Raw genomic sequence first — 20,164 nt, 5'->3', positions numbered from 1 at the left:
TGTGTGTGTGTGTGTGTGTGTGTGTGTGTGTGTGTGTATGTGTATGAGAGAGATAGTGTGTGTATGAGAGAGAGAGTAATAGAGCTACCTGGGAATGGCCTGGGCTTTCAAAATCTCAGAGCCTAACCCCTCAGTGATACCTCTCCTGCAACAGTAGTGCACCTCCTAATCCTTCCTAAACATTTCTACCAACTGTGAACCAGCTATTCAAGCATAGCACCCTAAGGAGGCCAGTCTTAATCAAACTACCACATTGACTTCGTGACAATTTACATTAAAGGTAGTGCTGGCACTGGCACTAAACTATGCAAATAAAGCTGTATGATTATTAGTGCTACACACCACGTAGAATTGTGGATTTTTTGTTTCTTTCTTCAGAGAAGTTCCTTAAAACAAAACAAAACTTAACTTGGGCCAGGTAGTGGTGCACTCCTTTAGTCCCAGCACTTGGAAGGGAAAAGACAGACTGATGTCTATGACTTTGAGGCCAGTCTGGTCCACAGAGCAAGGACAGCTGAGGGTACACAGAGAAACCATGTTTCAAACAACAACAACAAAACAACGTAAGTCTTTATTCTTACTAATTGTATTTAGTTTTCTTCATGATAAATACAGGAACCAGTCATTAAACACTTCTATAAACTAAATGAAATTTGAATTTTTAAAAAGTTTTGTTTATGTATTTTATATGTATGAGTGTCTGAATGTATGCCTATACACCAGAAGATTGCATTGTAATCCCAAGAAGGTTATAAGCCACCATGTGGTTGCTGGGAATTGAACTCATGACCTCTAGAAGAGCAGAGAAGCCAGTGCTCAAAACTGCCAAGCCATCTCTCCAGTCTCTTTTAAACAGGAATCCCAGGGTTTCATTCTTTCATTCTTTTTTTTTTTCATTAAATTAATTAGTTCACTTTATATTCTGATTGTGGCCCCCTCCCTCCTCTCTTCCTGGTCCCACCTTCCCTCTCTTTCCCTCCTCTCCCTCCTCCCCTACTCCTCCAGAAAGGGGAGACCCTCACAACCAACACACCCAAGCACATCCTCTTCCCCTGTGGCCTGGCAAGGCAGTCCTGCCAGGGGGAAGTGATCAACAAGGAGGCAACAGACTTTATTCTGTCCCCGCTCCCCTGCTCCTCTGCTCCCCTTCTCCACTTCTCCACTTCTCCACTTACTAGGGAACCCACATGAAGCACAAACTGACCATCAGCTACATCTGTGTAGGGGGCCTACGTCCAGTCCATGTATGGTCCTTTGTTGGTGTTTCAGTCTCCATAGTCCCCCCTGGACCCTTGTTTGTTGCCTGGTGATCAGTCTCTTTTCTTGTATCCTTCCCCCGACTCAAGACCCAGCTCTATGACTCGTGGGCATATAACCCAAAAGATGCTCCACCATACAACAAGGACATTTGCTCAACTATGTTCATAGCAGCTTTAGTCAAAATAGGTGTTTTGGTTTTTTGAGACATGTTATCACTGTGTAGCTCTGACTGTCCCTGGAACTAACTCTATAGACCAGGCTGGCCTTGAACTCACAAAGAGCTGCCTACCTCTCTTCATTGAGTACTGGGATTAAAGGTGTGTGCTGCCACTGTCATGGCCCAGGACTTTAAAATGTAGCCTCAAACTCATGATCTTACTGTTTCTTTCTTTGGCAAATCCTGCTGTGTATGTTACCACAATCAGCAAGTTTGATTATTAAAGTTAAAGGAAAGTTCCTGATTTATTGAGTTATTAGCTAACCGCTAACACAAAACATTTTTTTTTAACCTTGAAAGAATGATAAACAAATACCATTGGCCTGCCCAGTATTTTGTCACACGAAGATGTGGGTCTGTCATTTTAAGGAATAAAGCAAGTGGCTGAATTTACAGTGAAAGAAAAATTCTAGATTTGAGACAAAAATTAGAGTTTTTATAAACTTGAGCTTGTAATCATAATGAGCTGATCAGTTTCCTGTAATTTAAAACTCTTTTAATAAGTTAGTTGGAGCTTTTAGGGAATCTTGTTTCTTAAAAAAATGTAAAGAAATGTGTATACATTTGCAAGATCTTTTAAGTCAGTAAAAGTACTAGATTCCCAGTTACTAACAGATGATGTTACCTATGCCTGATTTATTTGTATGTTTAGACGCATGCACTTGCAACTTGTTAATTTGGAAGATTTTCAGCACTTTTTGGGTAAACTCTTGTAGATACTGTTATTATTCATATCCCAAAGGTTCTTGCCAGGTGTGGTGGCACACTTCTTCCATCTCAGAAATCAGGAGGTAAAGGCAGGCAGACTTAGGAGTTCAGGACAAACCTAGTCTATGTAGCAAGTTCCAGGGCAGCCAGAGCTATGTAGCGAGACATTGAGTCAGAAGAACGACAAAAACAAAAACCCAGAATTAAAATGTCCTTACTTGTAGTCATTGTAATCTTGTGATCTTTAAAACAAAACAAAACTGAATGTGCATGGGTATTTTGCCAGAGAAGTTCAGAAGAGGTTGTTGTGTATCCTCCTGAGATGGAGTTAGACTGTTATGAGCCACCATGTAGGTGCTGGGCATTGACCCAGGGCTGTCTGGAAAAGCAGGAAGTGCACTTAACCACCTCTCTATCCTCTGTGAACTTTAAAAATGTTTTAATTATATTTGATTTTGTGTGAATGTGGATGTCTGTGCCTGTGTGTATGTATGCATGCATGTTTTCACGCCGTGCCTCACATGTAGCACTCGGAGGACAACTCAAGGAAGGAATCAGTTTTCTCTTTCCCGAATATCAGGAATATCAGGGCTGGTAGCAAACACTCCTACCTGCCTTACTGGCAGGCCCTGCGGTCTTTTTCAAATTAATGATGTGCTCAATTTTTTTGTGAGAGAATTTGCTTTGAGTGAATTTTTATAACAGTACATCTATCTCTTCTTCATTTCAGATACATTTCCCATGGCTGAAGCTATGCCTGTCCCTCAGGGAGCAGTCTATTATCCAATTATGTCATATCCCTATGGGGCGCCTCTGCCAGGTTTTGATTCCTGTATTCCTGTTGCATCAGATTATTCCAGTATTGTCATGTGGCATCCAGTTGGTGCAGCATATGGTGCTTCTGCCCAAGTCCATGGTGCTATTAATTCTGGGCCAGTGAGCTATGTATTTCTCCCTAACTCACCTCAATATACACCTCAGAATTAAGATTTTGGCGATATGTAATACCTTTCTGCTGCCATTTTTACTGTTATTGTTCATAAATGTCTTATGTTAGTCTTTAAGTGGTTTAGTTGGTAAGAATGTTCAGTATCATATGTCTTTAAAAATTATTTTACTTTAGAAGCAAATCTTTCTTTAAAACAAAGGGATATTACTTTGTATTATGAATAAGAAAGTTGGAATGAATGTACTACTAGTTCATTGGCAGCAGCTTCCTCTTAACCAGCTTGTTAACATTGTGTTAACTGATGATGCCAATGGATAAAAGAAGGAAAATATACAAGCTCTTTTCTTATGATATGATCACCTTAATCCACTGTTTAAAATTTGTATGATTTCCACTTTTCACGAAATTTAAAAAGAGAGAAAAAATAACTCAACCAAACAAGAGACTATGCTACTGAGCATTTGTTTATACTGAAAGAGAGTTCTTCAAGTTTTGTTTAGAATTGTCAGAACTGCATTTCTGTCTGATAGTGATCAGTTGTGAAGGCACATGGTATTCTGCTTCATGTTCGCCAGAGATGGTATTGTTAAATACTGGATTTACAGAACTGTCCCACTGTACAGTATTATGGTGTCCTTTGCACAATTTGCAGTAAATAAAAACTAGCATTTAAAATTACTAAAATGAGTGGAGTTTTCTTTTTGCAACAAAGAGGGTACAAGACGTTTGATGGTTTCAGAGTGTTTCCCCTGACACTGTGGCTATAAAAGAATGAATTATAGCTTGAATTGGTGAGTAGTTATAAGGCCACTTGAAATGTTACTTGATTTCAGCCCCATTGCAGTAAATACTAGTATATCCTGTTCTTTTCTTCTGAGAATGATCCTCTTCAGGTTATTTTTACACTCACAGACACACACACACACACATAAACACACATATATATTAATTAAAAATGTTTTAGTTAGCCTGGGACGTATTAGGTTTCTTTATGGCATTCTCAAACATAATTTGTTTTTGTTGTATTCTTAATTTGATTCTTCTCTTCTGCCCTCTCCTTTGTCTCTGGCCCCTTGTACACTCCTCTATCAATTGTTTGCTTTTTTGCTTTTACATCACACATATTTTGTCTTTCTACCCTTCCTCAACACTGCCAGTATTTTTAAAGCTCAGTCAGGGTTTATTGGAGTTATTTTAAAGCAAATATTAAGCATATGGGCTCAGAGAAAAATGGACACGCCTTTAGAGTATGGGTGTGAGTTTCTCAGCTTTTTTCTGTTATTTCTGTTAACCTTATGACTCTTAGGCTTCTTACTGTATTTTCTAAAGTCAACATTTGTCATGTCTTGGCACTTGGTGATTTTAGTTTGTACTACCTCCTAAAGCATGCTTGTCTCTGACTCTCTGTGAGTCATATTTCATCATATCTTCTGCCTGTCATGTATCCAAACAAGTTTCCTATTGGCTGGTCCTCTGGGGCTTAGTTTGTTCCAAGTAATTTGCTCATCAGTCACATGGCAATAAAAATATCCTTTGGTTACTACAAAACTTGTTTACAAAGAGTATCTTTTAATTTTTAAATTTTCTTTACATTATGCTTTTTGTTGTATGTGTGTATGCTGGATGTTGGGTGAGGTAGCTGTCCTTAAAAATATTACCTATATACTTATGTAGGTTAGCGGATAGCTTGTGGGAGTCAGTGTTCTTATAATCTGAGTTCTAGGTATTGAACTCGGGGACTCAAGTTTGGCAAGAAGTGCTTTTATCTTTTCAGTCAACTCATTGACACCCAGATAACATTTTGTTTAAAGGTTAATTTTGCTTCTGAATAAGTCTTATCCTTCACTCGAGCTAAATTGCAGGCCCATACCAAACTAAAGCAAACCAACCAAACAAAATGGTGAACCATTTGAGACATTAAGGCATGAGGTGCTCAAACTGTGCTAGAATAGAATTCTTTACAAAGGGGACAACTTGTCTTCAGTGTCTTTTCACAATAATTGAAATAATGTGTTCCAACTAAACCAATGTACTAGGGTTCTGCTTCATAATGGACACAGTACTAGTTGGGTTTTTGGTTTAGTTTCTGTAAGAAATAAATCATTCTGGCCAGTTTTCAATATGAGGTGTGCTTAAAGCCCATCACAGATAAGGAGGAGACATTATGCTCCTCTCTCCCCTTGCTGTCAGCTGGCACTGGCTTGTCTTGAAACCCTGATTTTGAAAGTTACAGGTAGACTGATGTGCGTTCAAGCCTCCAAACAGAAAAGGGGGTAATCTCAAGCCCCAGGATAGTCATTAGCTAAAGCTTTGTTTTCTCAACCAAGAGGATGGGGAACTTGGGTAGAGGGCTATGCTAGAAAAATGCTACTCTCAAGTAGTAGCCCATAGGAAAGGGTACCAGAATTTCTCACAATTGGGGATTTTATTTTCTTAACTTTTTTTTATTTTTTATTAATTACACTTTATTCATTTTGTATCCCCCCATAAGCCCCTCCCTCCTTCCCTCCCTATCCCACCCTCCCGTTTCTGCATGCATGCCCCTCCCCAAGTCCACTGATAGGGGAGGTTCTCCTCTCCTTTGTGATCTTAGTCTTATCAGTTCTCTTCAAAAGTGGCTACATTGTCCTCTTCTGTGGCCTAGTAGGGCTGCTCCCCCCTCAGGGGGAGGTGATCAAAGAGCAGGCCAATCAGATTATGTCAGAGGCAGTCCCTCTTCCCATTACTAGGTAACCCACTTGGACACTGACCTGCCATGGGCTACATCTGTGCAGGGGTTCTAGGTTATCTCCATGAATAGTCAAAAACCACAGTCTCATGCCACATCAGGGCAACAGCCACTTTTGCCTTTCCTCTATGCTGAAAACACTTGCCTGTTTCAGGATTGGTCCCTGCATCCTGGGGTAATTACGTAAGTTTTTTTTTCTCTTGTTTTTCTCAGATCCTAACCAGGTAAGAGGCCCTAACAAATGACAATATGTTAGATGCAACAAGGCACAAATGACCTCAGCGTATGGACCCCAACATCTACCAAAAGGAGAACAAGGACCATCCTGGTCCATAGTTCTGGGAAAGTCCCTAAATGTGCTAGTCTTCCTTTTTTTGGCTTGTGTAGCTCTTTTAATTGCTAAGTTTTTGGTAATTGACGTTTGTCAGGCAAGATATTTGTTTTGTTCCTTAGAAGGCAATAACTACATGATCTGAGCTAGTTTCTCATGTAGCCCACTGGCCAGTGAAGAAATACTTTGTATTGGCTTAAGAACAAACGAAACAATAAAAAAAAAAAAAAAAAAAAAAAAAAAACCCTACTTTTGCTAGTCTCTTGAATTTACTACAGAGTTTTTGGTCTTGGTCTTGGTAAAACCAAAGTGGAATCTGAAACCTTCAGTGAAGTACATTGGATATTATGGCCAACTGTTGGGCAATGTGCAGGGAATCTTCTGTAAGAAGTGGGAAATAGTAAGATCTGGAGAGGACAGGAACCCCACAAGGAGAGCAACAGAACCAGAAAATTTGAACACAGGAGTCTTCCCAGAGACTCATACTCCAACCAAGTACGAGGTATGGAGATAACCTAGAACCCCTGCACAGATGTAGTCCATGGCAGCTTAGTGTCCAAGTGGGTTACCTAGTAATGTGAAGAGGGACTGCCTCTGACATAATCTGATTGGCCTGTTCTTTGATCACCTCCCCCTGAGGGGGGAGCAGCCTTACCAGGCCACAGAAGATGACAATGCAGCCACTCCTGATGTGATCTGATAGACTAAGATCAGAAGGAAGGAGAGGGGAACCTCCCCTATCAGTGGACTTGGGGAGGGGCAAGCATGAAGAAGGGGGAGAGAGGATGGGACCAGGAGGGGAAGAGGGAGGGCCTTATGGGGGGATACAAAGTGAATAAACTGTAATTAATAAAAATAAATAAAGTTTTAAAAAGAAAGAAAAATAGGTAAGCAAAAACAAAAACAAACCTAAGCAAGGTTGTACACACCTGCAGTGCCAGCCCTCAGCAAGTGCAAGAAAAAAGATCAGGAGTATACATGCCAGACTCAGTTACACAGAGCGTTTTAGTCCAGCCTGGGCTACATGCAACCCTAAGAAAAATCAAAAAGTCAGATGATGCTATATTGGTTTATGTATCATAAAGTAACCTTTCTCTGACATTTTTGAATCTCCCAAAATTTCTAAACTACATAACTCACAGTAAGTGGATTCATCTGTCATTGGGTCACTAAGCAACTCTAAAGAGTGTTTCACAATGTACTGATTCATTTTGAGAACATAGGTCTGGGATTTAGTTGGTTTTAAGGTGAACGCTTCTGGCAGAGGTTTTTCGTTGTATGTTTTCATTTCTTCAGACTTGTAAGTTGTTGCCTTGCCTTAAATTTCAGTGCCAGGTTCAGTATCCAAGTGGGTTTCATTGTAATAGGAACAGGGACTGTCTGACATAAAATGATTGGCCTGCTCTTTAAATACCTCCCCCTGAGGGGGAAGCAGCCTTACCAGGCCACAGAAGAAGACAATGCAGCCACTCCTGATGAGACCTAATTGACTAGGATCAGAAGGAAGGAAAAGAAGACCTCCCCTATCAGTGGACCTGGGGAGGGGCATGCGTGCAGAGGGTGGAGGAAAGGAGGGATTGGGACGGGAGGAGGGAAAGAACCACAAGGGGGATACAAAGTGAATAAAATGTAATTAATAAAGAAAAAAAATGTACCACTTAAAAAAATAGTTGCATAAAAAAATTTCAGTGCCAGTTAATGCATCATAATTTGATAATTATCCATACAATGTAAACCATTGGGTAATGAATTTGGCTTGTTATTAAATTAAATATATAGTATTTGTTTACTTTTAACCACATATTGCTTATGTATAACAGTCAGATTTTTTCCTTCTGCTTTTTATGGGTAGAGGATGGATAGAATAGCCTGAATTACTGCACAAGTCTGGAGTAGTTATTGAGGATAGCTACCAGAAAGGAAGTAAATGACTTGGTAATTAAAAAAACAAAAACAGAAACAAAAAAAAAAAAACTCAGAACAGCAGAAACACTGGCAGGTGACTTTTTCAGGGGATTATGGGTACTTATATCCATGTCTATTCACAAATGTGGAGGCTTACAACACAACCTTTAGTAGTAGGCCTCAGAGGCCATCACTTTATTTCTTTGAAGACAGAGTCTTTGGAACCTAGGATTCAACAATTAAGCTAGTCAGGCAGCCTGGCCAGCAGGCCGGAAGCAGCCATGGACCTCTGCCTTGATTCTAGGACTGGAAATGGAAATGTACATAACCATACCTGGCTCTTTTGCTTGAGAATCCAATTTGGATCCTGAAGCCTCTGTGGCAAGCACTTTGCTGATGGAGCTCTCAAGCTTCACTTTTTACATATTACCTGTTGAGTTGTCACTGACACTGTAAAAGCTAGTCCTGCCTTTCCTGTATTGTTAACCAAATAGCCATTTCAATGTATTACGGGGAGATAAACTCCTTTTTTGATAAAATCTGGTTATACTAAAGGTAGAGATCTAAGCAATTTCCATAGCAAGAGAAAGAATTCAATTTAAGCTGTGCATATTTATTCTCAAAGCTAATGATGGCTCTCTGCCTTGATTAAGAGCCCATGAAAATATTGAGTCTATTGTACTGTTGACATTCAAGACTTGTGAATTTAAATCACGTTTCATTTCCTTAGCATCTATAATCAAAGCATAGCCATTTAATCATCTTCGGAAATGAAACATAAACAAATTATATTTTAATGTGAATACTTGACTCTCAAAACTTAATTCAGATGTAAATCTACATGAATAACAAAATGGCCCATTGGGGAGGGTGATATAGCTTGGACTGAATCTAGGCTTTGCTAAATGTGGGGCAGATTTAGCCCATTGTTCATGACACATTTTTGAAACATTTTATATTCCCTCTTACAGTGAAAGTTTGAGTGCAAGAGAACTAATGTAGTGAAAGAATCGCCTAGCTACCCCTAGATTATAGAATATTGAATTTCAGTAGAAGCAACTTCATTTAGAATACACGTCTTTTAGCTGAACTGTCAGAAGCAGTTTTCCTTATAGGACTTGTTAGGAACATGTGGAAAATGTAGTTTCATGAGCTTAAGTAACTACTGTGTGCTTAAAGTACTTTGCAGTGAGGAATCCTTAAGGCTTAGGTCCACTATATTATTCTCTACTTTTGCCTTGTGCTAGAAAAAAAAATTTTTATAACTGGTCATAGGGAGAAGAAGGTGCTTGCTTCTGAAGTTAGTAAGAGTTCAGGGTTTTAATGTTTCTATTTTGACTGTCTTTTCTTTGTTTAGTTTAAAGACAGAGAGAATATAAAGTAGGTGTGTAGGAGGCTAGGGAGGAGCTGAGAGCAATTGGGCAAGGGGGAAACATGACTACAATATATTGCTCGATTTTTTTTTCAATTAGGAAGTCTGAAATACTGAAAATACAAGATTTTAGAGTGGGTGTCGTAAGATCTATTATAGATCCTGCAAAGACATCTAGAGGGTGGCGGGTTGGTTAATTGAGTTCTTACAATTCTATCCTTATCAAGAATAGTCACTAGCTCTGTGTAAATCTACTTTTGTGAAGGTACATAGTCCAAATTTGTAGTTGAAATTGATGGGGGTATGTGAACCATTTTAGCTTTTAACGTTTCAGCACTTAATACTAGTGGCTTTTTACATAGAAACTGCGAAAATTCAAATAATGTTGATTCTCAGTCATACTTTTCAAAATAGTTTGAACTACAGTGGTCTCCTGTTAGTGTTTCTGCCGACTAAATTGTAGTTTGACACCCAATGCTGCCCATCAGCATTTACTAATAGGCACAAACGGTTACATTGAAAAATGAAGAGCAAAACACCTTATTTCTAAGTAGCCATACATTTTGTAGGAGGGGAAGTAAATGCTTTATTTTTCTTTATACTGAAGCTAAAACACACAAAATTACTATACAAGATTATTTTTCACACATTTCAGGGTAACACTAACTTTGCACTTCTTGCTGGAAGTGGTTAAATAAAAGTCATCACTCAGGATTTTAGCTTTAAAATAATCTATAGAGCCAAAATGCCATTTGCACAAACACCACAAATTCCCCTTTCATACATTAAACTCAGGAGATAGAACTTCAGCCTTGATTTTGACAAACATTTTTTGTGTATTGATTTGCAAGGGACTACACTGAAAAAAATTAAGCATAGTTTCTGTTTTCTGGTTTTTTCTCTCGCCTATCAACTGTAAGTCCAAATTACATTCACTGCTTTGATTAGGAAGAAATTCCCTATGCCCATTTTGTAAAATCTTGAAGAAATAAAATCTGTAAGCAGTTACAATATTACTCTCTTCTTGAATATTACCTCTAGTATGTACATGAAAAGAAATAAAAAGTCCATTTTTTTTTCCTAGAGAAAGCTGTATTTAATCTTATCTCAACTGAAATGATCTTAGACAAGACCTGTTACTGTTGTATCATTGAAATAAGAGGACATGTCCATTTCAGGTTTAAAGGGGGGGGATTCAAATAGTTAAATCTAAAGTTAATGCTTTATGATATTATGTTCCCTTTAACATGAAGTAAACTAATGTGTTTGATGACCCTGGTTTAGAACTCTTCTTGCAAACCCACATTGACCTTGATTTTAGTGCCATTGTTTCTAGAGGTCATGAAAAGCACTTTAAATTCTCCTTCCCAAGTATGCCAGGTACAGTTGTCACTGTAGACTACAGGCAACTTCCTTTGTTGTTTAAGTACAGTGATGTTTGATGAAGCTGTATTTTAAATAAATATTAGATCTTATATAGAAAGAGCTACTTTGAACGTAGGATTTTGGACTAGCTGAGGATTCAGCTAGGTGACATGTCTTTTGATTGGACCCACATGATACTTGCATCTGCTAGTATGAATGTTCAGCCCAAAACTCTCCCCTCTGTTTTTCTGTAGAATCTTTAGAGTATCTTTAGGAATTTTTAAGGAAATCCTTAGAAATTTTTTTTCCTGTTAATCCTTGCTAATAATCTACTTGCCAGAACCCATACATAATAAAATGGGGTTTTTTTTGTTTGTTTGTTTGTTTTTTGTTTTTGGTTCACTGAAGATTTAGAAAGACAGTTGTCAGTTTGTTTCAAACATGAGCCATAGGAACTCTTGATATATGTTGTTTAAACACTAGGATTTCAAGGGTTAAATATGATTGTTTTCTAGTCAGTGGAGGTTCTCTACTTAAGTATTTTGTCCTTTGAATTTTTGTTGGGGGTACTTTACTTATTCTTGTAAAGCTGCCACTACTCCAAGGATGTTGAATGTCGATTTTCAGTTGCAAAGGAAAACATGGCATCTTTGGGAGGTAATAGGACTCATTTTGACCAAAGGAATAGTTCTAGGCATATACACAAGTGTGAAAACTCACCAAAGTGCCTGTTATAGTATCTGAAAATGTGTACCTTTTTAAACAATTATTTTTATTTTATGTATATTGGAGTTTTGTATGCATATGTGAGGGGGTCCAATCCCCTGGAACAGGAGTTAGAGACAGTTGTGAGCTGCCATGTGGGTCCTGGGAATTGAATCCAGTCATTTGGAAGAGCAGCCAGTGCTCTTGACTGCTTAGCCAACACTCCAGCCCTATTTTAAAAAAAAAACCAAGTGAGTAGTTGGGTTGGTTACCCTTCATTTGACCATATTTGAACCAAAAATCATTTTTGAATATTTATAAAACTTCTAGGCTCATAACAATCATGGTTTTGTGCTACTATATTTTCATGGGTTTTATTGTGTGTGTTTAAAGAACTTTTGAAAGTAGAGGTCAAAAATACAGTCGCTAAAGGTAGCAGCATCAGAATGTGGGTACAGTGCAGATCCTTTGCTCCCCAAACAGTCTTCCTCTGTGGAGCCTTAGCTGTTCTGGAACTTGCTTTGTACACCATGCTGTCTGCTGTGAATGAAAGGTATGAGCCACCATCACCCAGCAGGTGCAGATACTTAAAGAAGACTGTTTTGGTGGACATCATTCATTCTGATGCCTAACTTCTGGCAAATATATGAAATCGAGTCATTTGTAACTAAAGGTCGGATACTTACTGTAAATTCCTGAGGCTAAGTATGCCAAAGACGTAATTTGGTTTTCTTTCCATTCATACCAGCCTCTAGTTTCATTCTCTTTCATAAAGCTGTAGCATACTCTTTTCTTAGATTAAATTGAGAGCCAGTCCTCCTTCATGTTTGAAAGGGCAATCTCTGACACCGTGGTTTAAAATACAGCCTTAGTATGGATCTTACTTGTTGACTTTATGAATACAGTGATTCCAAATGAGAAGCTACCCCTTTCTGAAATTTAACTCAAATATCCAAAATTTGAAAAGAGATCTCCAGAATTTTTAGGGCTAGTTTCCACACACTATTGCATTTCTTGATTTTGTTGGAGAAAAGTTTGATGTTAATATTTTCATCTAAAAAATGACACTTTGGGGGGGGGGTGAAACCTAGGATCTTCTCAGGCTGGGTGAGAGCTCTTATTAATCGCATGGCCAACCATAAGAGTCCACATTATGAGTCTTAATATCTGCTTTGATACACTGCTAGGTAGAGTCTTTCAGAGGCCCTCTGTGGTAGGCTCCTGTCCTGTACTTGTTTTGTCCTACATCCAATGCCCACCCCGTTTGTCTTTCTAAGTGAGGATTGGTCATCTTACCCCGAGTCCTCTTTCTTGTTTTTTTTTTTTTCTTTAGGTGTGTAGATTTCAGTATGTTTATCCTATCTTATAGGTCTATATAAGTGAGTATATACCATGTGTGTCTTTCTGCTTTTGGGATACCTCACTCAGGATGATCGTTTCTAGGTCCAACCATTTGCCTGTAAATTTCATGATTTCCTCATTTTTAATTGCTGGGTAGTATTCCATTGTGTAAAAGTACCACAATTTCTGTATCCATTCCTCAAATGAGGAACATCTTTGTTGTTTCCAGGTTCTGGCTATTATGAAAAAAGCTGGTACAAACATTGTTGAGCAAATGTCCTTGTTGTATACTTGAGCATCTTTTGGATATATGCCTAGGAGTGGTATAGTCATAACCAAACCTGTGGCAGAGTGCAGGGAATCATTAAAAAAAGGGGGGGGGACTTAATATGACCTGGAGAGGAGCTCCACAAGGACCAAATATATCTGGGCACAGGGATCTTTTATGAGACTGTTTCTCTAAACAAGAACCACGTATGGATGTAACCTAGAACCTCTGCTCAGATGTAGCCCTTGTTAGCTCAGTATCCAAGTGCGTACCCTAATAAGGGGAACAGAGACTGTTTCTGACATGAACTCAATTTCTGGCTCTTTGACCCCCCCTTCCCGAGCGAGGAGCAGCCCTTCTAGGTCACAGAGGAGGACTTTGCAGCCATTCCTGAAGATACCTGATAAACCATTATCAGATGAAAGGGGAGGAGGTTCTACCCTATCAGTGGACTTGGAAAGGGGCAGGGAGGAGATGAGGAGGGATGGTGAGGTTGGGAAGGAAAGAGAAGCAGGATACAGCAGGGATACAAAGTTAACAAACTGTAACTAATATTAAAATAATAATAATAAATCTAAAAAAAACACATTATTTGTGTGTGTGTGTGTGTGTGTGTGTGTGTGTGTGTGTGTGTGTCTGTCTGTCTGTTTGCAAGAAAGCCAGAAGAGGGCCAGGATCCCATGGAGCTACAGTTGTAAGCTGTTGTGAGCCTCCTGATGTGGGTGCTGGAAACTGAATTCTGGTCCTTTGGAAGACCAGCAAGTCTCTTAACCATTGAGCCATCTTTCCAGTCCCAGAAACTGCATTTTCAAGCAAAGAATTTCAGCAAACAATCTCAATTTTATCATCCTGAGAGTTTACCAGTTTGATGATTTCTTCCTCTGTGAAGTACTTGTCCATCATTTGGAAGCTTTTGTTTCTTTGCTATCTCTTTTAAGAACCCTTGTGAAAATCTAAAGTGCCCTTTCTGCCCTCCCTTTCAAGAGTCTCTTCTAAGTGGCCTATGAGACTGGAAAACTGTTGAGAGGGGGTTTCTAAATCGCAAAGCAGTTAGAGATATATTGAAGTTCATTGGAAAAGACCTAAAACGAGCCCAAAAACACACTTTCATCTACCAATGAAAACAATATCTTGCAGGTCTGTGATGTGTCTGTGTGCATAATTGAAGTACGTGAGTTAGTGAGGGTAGAGCTCCTATGATGTCAGTTTGTCCTGAAACCTACTAAAGTCTGATGCAAATGGGTGAATACTGGCCTTCACACTACCAGCAAATTTTACTTACTAATTGGTTTCTTTTGGGTTCTAGCAAGTGATTTGGACTTAGAAGGATATTTTTGAAGTGTCAGGAGAGGACAGATGAATAGAATTTGGTTACAGGGATCCAAATTCCAACACGATATACATATGTGTGGTGTGTGTGTGTGTGTGTGTGTGTACGTATATACAGATATAATAGTCAACTTTCAACAGGTGAATAAACAAAGAAGGTATACACAATGACATTTTACTCATCCATAAAGAATGAAATTAACACCATTGGCAGGGAAATGAATGGAACTGAAGATCATCATGTTAAGCAAAATAAAGCTGGCTCACATAGAAAATTAGTGCATGTTTACTTTCTTATGTGGCATCTACATTTGCAGCATATCCAGGAATTCAAGTAAAATGACTGGAGAGAAGAAAGCAAGAAGTAGAAGGGAAAGTGGGACAAAAGAGGGAAATCTGCACAAAATACACAACAAATGTTGGAAAAGTAACAGTGAAATCCATCATGTTACATAATGAATATAATACTAATAATAATGAAAAGCACTGGGCTTTTTTTCTTACATTAGAAATTGTCATTCATTTGTGTAGTCACAGGAATCCCCCCCCCAAGAGGTTTTATAACTTTCCTTAACAGATTAAAAAATAATAAAAAGTAGTTTTGAGGCAGCATAGGACATTCTGATTAGTTTGTGTTGATAAACAGAGTTTTGATTGTGTGCATGTGTGTCATGTACCGCAATCGCTAAGGCCGCAGAGGAGGACGATGCACACAGTCCTGATGAGGCCAGATAAGCTAGGGTCAGATGGAAGGGGAGGAAGACCTCCCCTATCAGTGGACTTAGAGAGGGGTATGGGAGGAGATGAGGGAGGGAAGGTGGGATTGGGAGGGAATGAGGGAGGGGGCTACAGCTGGGATACAAAGTGAATAAACTGAAATTAATATAAAAAATTAAAATTAAAAAAAGAAATCAATTCTGAACTTGAAGACCATGTTGTACCGTAGCTTGCTGACTGTATCATTCCAACATGTAATTCTGTTTGCTCAGTACTCCATTTTCTAAAAGGAAAGCTCCAAGGCCACCTAACTAGCTACTAGTGCATTCTCCTTTGAACCCCCAAGCAGCATACTGAGGAGCGTGTTAGCTCCTATGGCAGCGTTATCAATTGTGTGCCTTAAGTTTGCAACAAATCCATGCAGAATGTCTTTTGCCAAAGTGTCTGTGTTTGTTCGGTTAGTACTTTTTTTCTGGTCTAAGTGTCTTCCCTCCTTAAACGCAGAAAAACTCAAACTAATAACCTCACTTCAACAGTTGTTCTATAGAGCATGCTCTTGTGATTCTTCCTTTTGGCGATTCTTTGCCACACCCCAGGAAGCCTTTCATGGGAAAGTTGTTATTCCTGCTTCCCTGTCATGCAAAATGTCCAAGTAGGTGATCAGCAGGATCAGAGGCTCAAGTGCTGCTAAACTTTCGGGTGTATAGTTTATGTACACACACAGAGAAAGTTTTCACATTTTCAGAATTTTCCAATAAATCCACACAGACAAAAAAAAAAAAAAAAAAAAAAAACGCCTATGTTGGGAAAAGGGCGTTGGAATGGTCCACTGCTTCTCTGTACTGAAGTGCGTCCCACATTGGGCTGAGATACTTGGTTCCCAATGGACAGCAGTGTGAATATATGGGACAGGTAAGCCAAAAGAACGAAAAGAGCTTAACAGACATTCATTTGTGTATATGTGTTTCTGAGATGAGGTCTCACTATACAGTCCAGGCTGGCCTCAAACTGATCATTTCAAGTTTAGAATCTTCCTGTTTTTGCACTTTACTGGATTTAATATTAAAAGTGAAAGAGGTACTTCAATGATGATAATTAAGTGGTTCTTGTATTTATAGTTATTTTTACGTGGTGGCGGTATATCTTAATGCAGTTTTGGAGTTAATGGTATTTTTTATTTATTTTTAATGTATGTATTCACTCTATAGTCCCATCATAAGCCCTTCTAAGTTCACAGTATTTTAGGCAGATGAAAACAATGGACATTTTATTCAGTAAATAATAGTGTATACATAGTAGATAATGTGTCTATCATATAGAAGTTTGGATTTATAGACAAGCTTGGTGCCCTTCTCTGGATATCATGTTTCTCTCTCTCTCTCTCTCTCTCTCTCTCTCTCTCTCTCTCCCTTTTTCTCTCTCTGTCTCACCTATAAATTTACTTGCAGACTGCCTTTATACCTTCTCAGGAGTGACATACTCAAGAATTTTTATTTCAAGTCCTCTCCCTTTTAAAAAAGACTTTTTTATTTTGTGTGTGTCAGTGTTTTGCCTGTATGTATATCCATGTACTACGTGTGATTTTGGTGCCTGAGAAGTGCAGAAGAGGACATTAGATGCCCTGGAACTAGAGTTATAGACAGATGGAGCTGCCATGTGGGTGCTAGGAGTAGAATCTGGGTCCTCTTTTAGACTGAATGTTTTTAAGTGCTGAGCTGCCTCTCCAGCCCAACCCTCCTTTTAAATGGCAGACAGAACTCAAGGCTGACTGTTAGGAATGTTCTCCATCACTGAAATGTTAAACAGTAGCTGATGGACACCATGGGAAGATGTCTTTCTCCTTTATCTTAGCTTAGAATTAATAAAAAATGTTGCTATCACTAACATGAAACTTAGGGCAAACATTGTTTAATTACAACCTTCCTCCTAAATGTGGCCTCAGCATAGCTAGTGAAGTCCTAAGCCCAAGTCACAAAGGTGATAACACTGAGGAGATCAGGAATGTAATGTAGTCCCATGAAATATTGCACTTCTGTCTTTCAATAGCAAAGATTTGCTATTATAATATGCCCTTCCTCTCTCTCCAGAAAAAAACTGTGAGAAGACTGTTTTGGAGCGTGACTTTATGGCTTGCTACTCTGTTTTCTGACCACTAGAACAGTTATACCTAAATTGTCAATAGTTGGTATATTGGTGAGAGAAAATGTTTTGACTATATGTTGTATGTCGGCTCTGTTGGTGCCGCTGTGAGCTAGGATTGCAGTTTATGTCCATTATTTTTTATTTTATATTTACTTATTTTCTATGCAGTGTAGCCCTGGCTGTCTTGGAACTTTCTCTCTCTGTAGATCAGGCTGGCCTCAAACTCAGAGATCTACCTGCCTCTGCCTCGAAAGTGCTGGGATTAAAGTTGTGTGCCACCATACCTAACTGAAGGTTCATTTAATATTAAGAATAAATTTCACAGTTTGGAATTGTGACTTTAGGACGCTTCCTTCTAGAAAGTAATCTTCTAGTGTCAGAGTTCTTTGTGATAGTCACTCTTAGTAAGGTGGGACAGCAGTTGCCTTTGAATCAGTGTGCACTTCAGACAAGATTATTTGGAAACAAACCCCTGCCTACTGGGTGCGGATGTGTCTTCCTCTCTTAATTCTTTCTTCTGAGTATTTGAGTTATACCCAGAGCACCTAATTGGGCTTGTCTTGCTCCTAATTTGGCTTGTCTCCACATGAAACACGTTTACCATTACTCACCAGTGCTAGGGACAGAGATGGAAAATCAGCTCAACATAAACTACACTGTCCAAAGCAAATTTATAGCGACGTCTATATTCTTTAACAAGTCCTCCTTTCACATCCAGCAGACATTACACATAAGAACATAAAAGGATTCATCTTGGTGTTGGCCTTTAAGAACAGGTGATGCCCACCCAAGTTGTGTAGTTTTCCTCCGTATGTGTTGTTATTCACCACAAGCCAAACGTCTGTTCATAAAACTGTTTGCTCAGCTATTGGTTGCTGGTTCTCCATTCTAAAGTGAATACCCTATGCATCCTAGCTTCACTTTTAATTTGGGTTCTGATTAAGTAACCTGGGGTTGTGGGAACGAGTGTAGATGTATACGTGTAACTCTCTTTGAAGGCAGAATTTGGAACAGAAGTATCACTTTCCAAATCCACTAGGATGGATTAGTATATTCTATAGCTAACAGTTCACACATGCACTTTCCACTCTCCCCAGTGGACATTGCAGCTGCAATCTGAATTAGGTTTTCTGAACCTAAAACTGTATCTGTTGCAGTTTCTCTCCAGAAAGCAATTAAATAAATTGAGGTGCTCTTTTTTCCCCTTAAATTTAAATACCGCAGTAAAATTACATTTTTCTGTTATAAAGTATTTCAAATGCAGTCTTTAATCTTAGAAATGCCTTTATATCGCTGAGGATTAAAACTATCCACAGCAGATAGGACCCTATAAAGGTACCAGCTACTTATATTTTCTTGACAATGTGTGAGATGTAGTGACTCTCAAAATTTAAAATACAGTAAGCTAACCGAAGTATAGAAACACAGGGAAGAAGATCAGCTAACTTATTAGCTCTGACACACACTGTAGAGTAAATATTTCATTGGCACACATTTAAAAAAACAAAAAACAAAAAACAAAACTACCACGTCATTAAGAAACAAAAACCTCCACAATCACCACAATCAGAAGCTGTAGGTGTTTAAACACAGAAGAGAAAGGCCAGATCTACCTAGGAACCACAAGCTGACAAGTTTTTGGAGTCTGGCCCCCCTTTAACTGTTTTTCGCTGAGACAGCATGGGCAGCATGTGGCACTGAAGAGCAACTGATGGCTGGCAGGGCCTGCTGGCCGTCTCTGTGGGGTCAGGACCCTGTGCGGCAGCTGGGATAGCGGAGTGGCACCTGGAGCTTCACGGAGGCAGGAGTGAGGAGGGCGAGACAAGGGGCTTGAGCACCCGACTGCCCCTCTGCTGACGAGGGGCAGTGCTCCCTCAGCTGGGTTCCAGATGTATTTCGTACGTCTAGGTATAAAAAGGCAAATGATCACAACGGTCAAACAGAACACGAAGAACGTGACTAGAAAAGACTGAAAACGAGAGGAGCTTCCCTTCTTGGTCAGGGCCAGCGAGGGAACCCTATTTCGGGGTCACCTCTAAGAGCAGGAAAATTGCACATTTTTCTCTCGACTTCCAAAACAGATGGCGGGGAGTAGACTTAGAGCCGGGTGGTGACTTGTTCTTCCTGTCCATCACCCCATTTGTGCATGAGCAAGTCACAGGCCTCTCCCCAAGTTTCAAAGACATCCTCCGACGAGTCCAAGAGTTTAGAGTTGGAGGAGCAGATGCTGGACGCGCAGTGGAGAGAGCTGGAGCAGGCCAGAGGGCACTCGCTGCTCCGAGCAGCACCCCGGATCTCACCCAACTCTATCCCACTGAGGTCCATTGCACTTCTGGAACAGGCCTCGGCCTGCCCTGTCTCCATCTCGGGATAGCTGACGTCCCGCCACATATGATGCTGCTGGGCGATCCCATCAGAGATCGTGTACATGGGCTCTGAAGTAGGTTCAGACGAATGACCATTAAACTTGGAGAACAGGAAACCCAGTTTCTTGAAGGAGGGACCCATGAAGGGACGTCTGCCTGATGCCTCGGCCCTCTGCTTTCCTTGAGCACTGCTGGCTCTTGGCACGGTTCTGACGAGGGGTGCTCCCTGGGAGGACTTTTTCTTGCAGCCCAAATTGAAGGAGACGCTCTTCGATTTGGCTCGAGCCCCCCCACTGCCATCATGGGTGTCGTCCCTTTGAGAAAGGTCAGCACTGCTGGTGGAAAGGCTTCTTCTTGGCTGTTTTCTATTTCCTAAGAGGTCAAGGACTTCGTATCGAAAGCTGGAGATGTCCTGCTTTAGTTCCTAGCAAAAGAGAGGAGACATTTTTCATGAGAAAAGG

The 20,164-nt window shown here is 39.7% G+C and overlaps 2 protein-coding genes across 2 annotated transcripts in view; one reads left to right on the top strand and one right to left on the bottom strand.

Annotated features, from left to right (window-relative positions):
- Positions 1–3,796, top strand: part of LOC129674883 (putative bifunctional UDP-N-acetylglucosamine transferase and deubiquitinase ALG13) — a 51,177-nt gene extending 47,381 nt beyond the window's left edge. Inside the window, exon 23 of the mRNA XM_055604965.1 lies at positions 2,916–3,796. Coding sequence (XP_055460940.1) covers positions 2,916–3,172 — 257 coding nt within the window. The 3' untranslated portion in view covers positions 3,173–3,796. The remainder of the gene's footprint in view (positions 1–2,915) is intronic.
- Positions 3,797–19,031: 15,235 nt separating this feature from the next.
- The window catches only part of Trpc5 (transient receptor potential cation channel subfamily C member 5), a 375,446-nt gene continuing 374,313 nt past the window's right edge, over positions 19,032–20,164 (bottom strand). Inside the window, exon 11 of the mRNA XM_055604931.1 lies at positions 19,032–20,127. Coding sequence (XP_055460906.1) covers positions 19,435–20,127 — 693 coding nt within the window. The 3' untranslated portion in view covers positions 19,032–19,434. The remainder of the gene's footprint in view (positions 20,128–20,164) is intronic.

The sequence above is a fragment of the Psammomys obesus genome, unplaced genomic scaffold (assembly GCF_907164565.1).
Source record: "Psammomys obesus unplaced genomic scaffold, mPsaObe1.curated_primary_1811, whole genome shotgun sequence".
NCBI classification, from domain to species: Eukaryota; Metazoa; Chordata; class Mammalia; order Rodentia; family Muridae; genus Psammomys; species Psammomys obesus.
The sequence above is the reverse complement of the archived record's forward strand: the minus strand, read 5'-3'. Positions and strand labels throughout refer to the sequence as shown.